At 49.6% G+C, this 2,822-nt stretch overlaps 1 protein-coding gene across 1 annotated transcript; it reads right to left on the bottom strand.

Moving 5' to 3' along the window:
• LOC127690188 (lysine-specific demethylase 4D) lies at positions 1-1,944 on the bottom strand. Its single transcript, XM_052189736.1, has one exon. It carries the CDS (start codon positions 1,939-1,941, stop codon positions 409-411), a length of 1,533 nt encoding a protein of 510 aa, XP_052045696.1. The 5' UTR covers positions 1,942-1,944; the 3' UTR covers positions 1-408.
• Positions 1,945-2,822: the final 878 nt, after the last annotated feature.

The following is a 2,822-nucleotide window of genomic DNA, read 5'->3' as shown; positions in this document are numbered from 1 at the left end:
TTGACCTTTTTTGTGACTAGTTCCTTTGTGAGTACTAACCTAGAGGTTCAAAGTTAGACATTTTGCAAGAAATGGCAGAGAGGGCAGAACATTTGCATGTTTCTGCTTCCTCTACAGTTGGCCTTGAGGACGGGAGATCTGTGCTGAGCAGCCTCACCTGAATTTAGCTTGCACGAACTCAAAAAGTAGCTGCCAATGAGACCTCAGCTGGAAGAGCAGGAGTGACCAGTTATCCAGAGATTTTCCAAGTTCAGGAAAGAGGACGGTGTGGCGTGTTTAGGCGTTAGAACTGACAAGGAGTACTTGCAGGTGTGGCCAGTGTCCTGCCAACTCAGTCAGAACTCTGAGGTCATGGACTTATGGAGCATCCTGAGTGCAGGGCAATGAGGTCTAAGTCTGGGAATAGGCTTAAGGGTCAGAGATCAATCCCCCTTCAGAAGCTGTCACAGGGTGCTGTGGGCCAGGGTTCACGAGTCCTGAGTTGACTATTAAGTCTCCGCTCACGGACTGGGACTGGAGCTCTGGGCTGGAGCTTCTGTCATCTCTGCTTGCTGGAGGTCGCCTCTTAACTGGAAGTCCATTGGTGGACTCCTGAACTCCTAGTTCACAAGGGCGACGACCAAGACCACGTCTTCCAGTTGACATGTGACCACAAGAAGATAGACTCAGAGGATGTGGTGAGTCTACGGCTGGGTCAGGCTTCTGGACCTCATCACCTTTCACATCTGATGGTTGCCTGGAGGTGTGGCACACCTGGGTATGGCAAGGAAAGTTACTGTCCGTGGCTATAGGCAGAAGAGGGCGTGAGACCTGGCGAAGCCGGAGATGCTTCAAACCCCAAGTTTTTCTTGGTGCTTGGATCACCCGCCAGGTGGAGAGCTCCTGACTGGTAGGCCCCATAGTCTCTGTGTGGTCCACAACTGCCTGATCTTGGCCACGTTTCCATAGCTCATATCGCTCAGGCTGCAAGATCCTCACAAAGGCGTCCATGGAGAAGCTCACCCTGGCCTCCCCACAGCTGCACTGAGATGCCACCTTTCCATAGTCAATCCACCTCGGGGTGGCAAAATTGATGGCCTCTGCGCAGTTGAAGCCATGGTTGAAGCCCGCGTGGTAGCCATAGGGAAAAGTGACCATGAACTCCCCAGCCTGCTGGGTGATGCGGCCAAAGGGGATGCCATTCTCCTTGAGCACGGTGGGGGAGATGAGCGCCACCTTGTGTCTCAGGAAGGCCTGGCAGCCCTTGGAGCTGCCAGGGAAGAGTTGCCTGGCCAGGAGCTCCAGGCGCCTGCCATGCTCAGGGGGCACAGCATACCAAGTCTTGGGCTGCCCAAAGTGCAGGTAGTTGATACTGTACAGGTCCATGTCCTCCGTGTGCCACGCAAAGGTGGTCTTCCACATGCCAAAGTACAGGTAGGGCGTGTTGACGCCCTCAATCACTATGCCACATTCCTGTTCCAATAGGTCTTGAATTGTCCCCAGGTGGCCCACGTTCCAGTGTTGAGTGTTCCCATCAAACAGGGAGCCGCTGACATCAGCACCATAAATTGGTGACTCATACAGGCGATTCTTCCAGTATTTTCTCTCCAAATCTTCAAAATCCAGGTGTGGCGGGGTCTGGTATTTTTTGCTGGTGGCCAGCTCACGATACTCACCCACGGTCATGCCTTTCCTCTTCTTATGGAATTGGGTGAACACACCTGCCTGCCCAGAGACCACTTGCTGCAGGGGAGTTGCTATTAAGATATTGCTGATATTGTCATAAGACTGCCTGGCCCTCCATTCTTTTGGCGGAATGACCTTGGCCAGTCCAGCTCGGTGTGCCCCTTGGGACTCCATGTAAGCAATGTATTTGTCAAAATCATTAAACTCTTCTTTGGTTGGACGAAATATCATTATGCTGCAGTTTGGATTCTGAGCACAGGTGGACTTAGTCTTCATAGCTTCAATTTAAACACCAAACTCCAATATATACACAGGATTGAGGAAGGGGACTTGCTGTGGCTGCGATGGAGTCACTCGCCGGGGCAGGACTGTAGAGTCCCAGCTTTTGAGAGGCTTGCTGACTAAGCCAGAGCCAGCACTCAGGCAGCAGCTCAGTCAGGGAGTCCCGCTCTCTATGTTCAGTCAGAACCTGTTCCTTTCCTCTTGTTGGCTATTGGGTTGCACAGACTGGGGTGCAGCAGAATGAATCTCTTCAGGGCTGTGACTAAAACACAGTCTGAAAGGAAAAGGGTTGAAAATGTTTTTAAAAGCTCTTAGGGAAATTCAAATTAAACAGATAATGATACAGTATTTTGAGAAGTCCGCTCCTTAGATGGCTGTTAGGGCCATGGTCTGAGAACACTGACAATATTGTTTCTAACAACCACGTTCTACAGGCATCCAACACTCACCAACAGTGCCGTGGGGAAGTACATTGCTTTAATGCTCTCTAATGGAAGACCATCAAGTGAGGAAGATGGGAACCAACTTTACAAATGTGATGTCAGGATTTTTCCAATTCAAGAGGATACCTATTACATGGTTCCATCTATGTAAGATTGAGACAATACAAAGAAATGTATGTTCAACGTTCAAAGTCAGTGTTCATACTTCACAGAGTGGGCATCTCTGTAAAAGAGAGATATTTGTGGGTGGGAACCTAAGGAGGGATTTGCAGGATTTGCAGTTGTTAATCTGTTCTGAACGCAGATGCTACTTAATGCTTCTCAGAAAGGCTTGTTGTGATCATTCAGCTAGCACGAGGATCTTTACAACCTTCCTTATATTAGCTTCAAATAGTTTAGAGAAGTGAGCACTAATGCCAGAGGCATGAATAC

The sequence above is a fragment of the Apodemus sylvaticus genome, chromosome 7, assembly GCF_947179515.1.
Source record: "Apodemus sylvaticus chromosome 7, mApoSyl1.1, whole genome shotgun sequence".
NCBI lineage: Eukaryota > Metazoa > Chordata > Mammalia > Rodentia > Muridae > Apodemus > Apodemus sylvaticus.
Note: the sequence above shows the minus strand (reverse complement) of the source record. Positions and strands in the feature narration are given on the sequence as shown.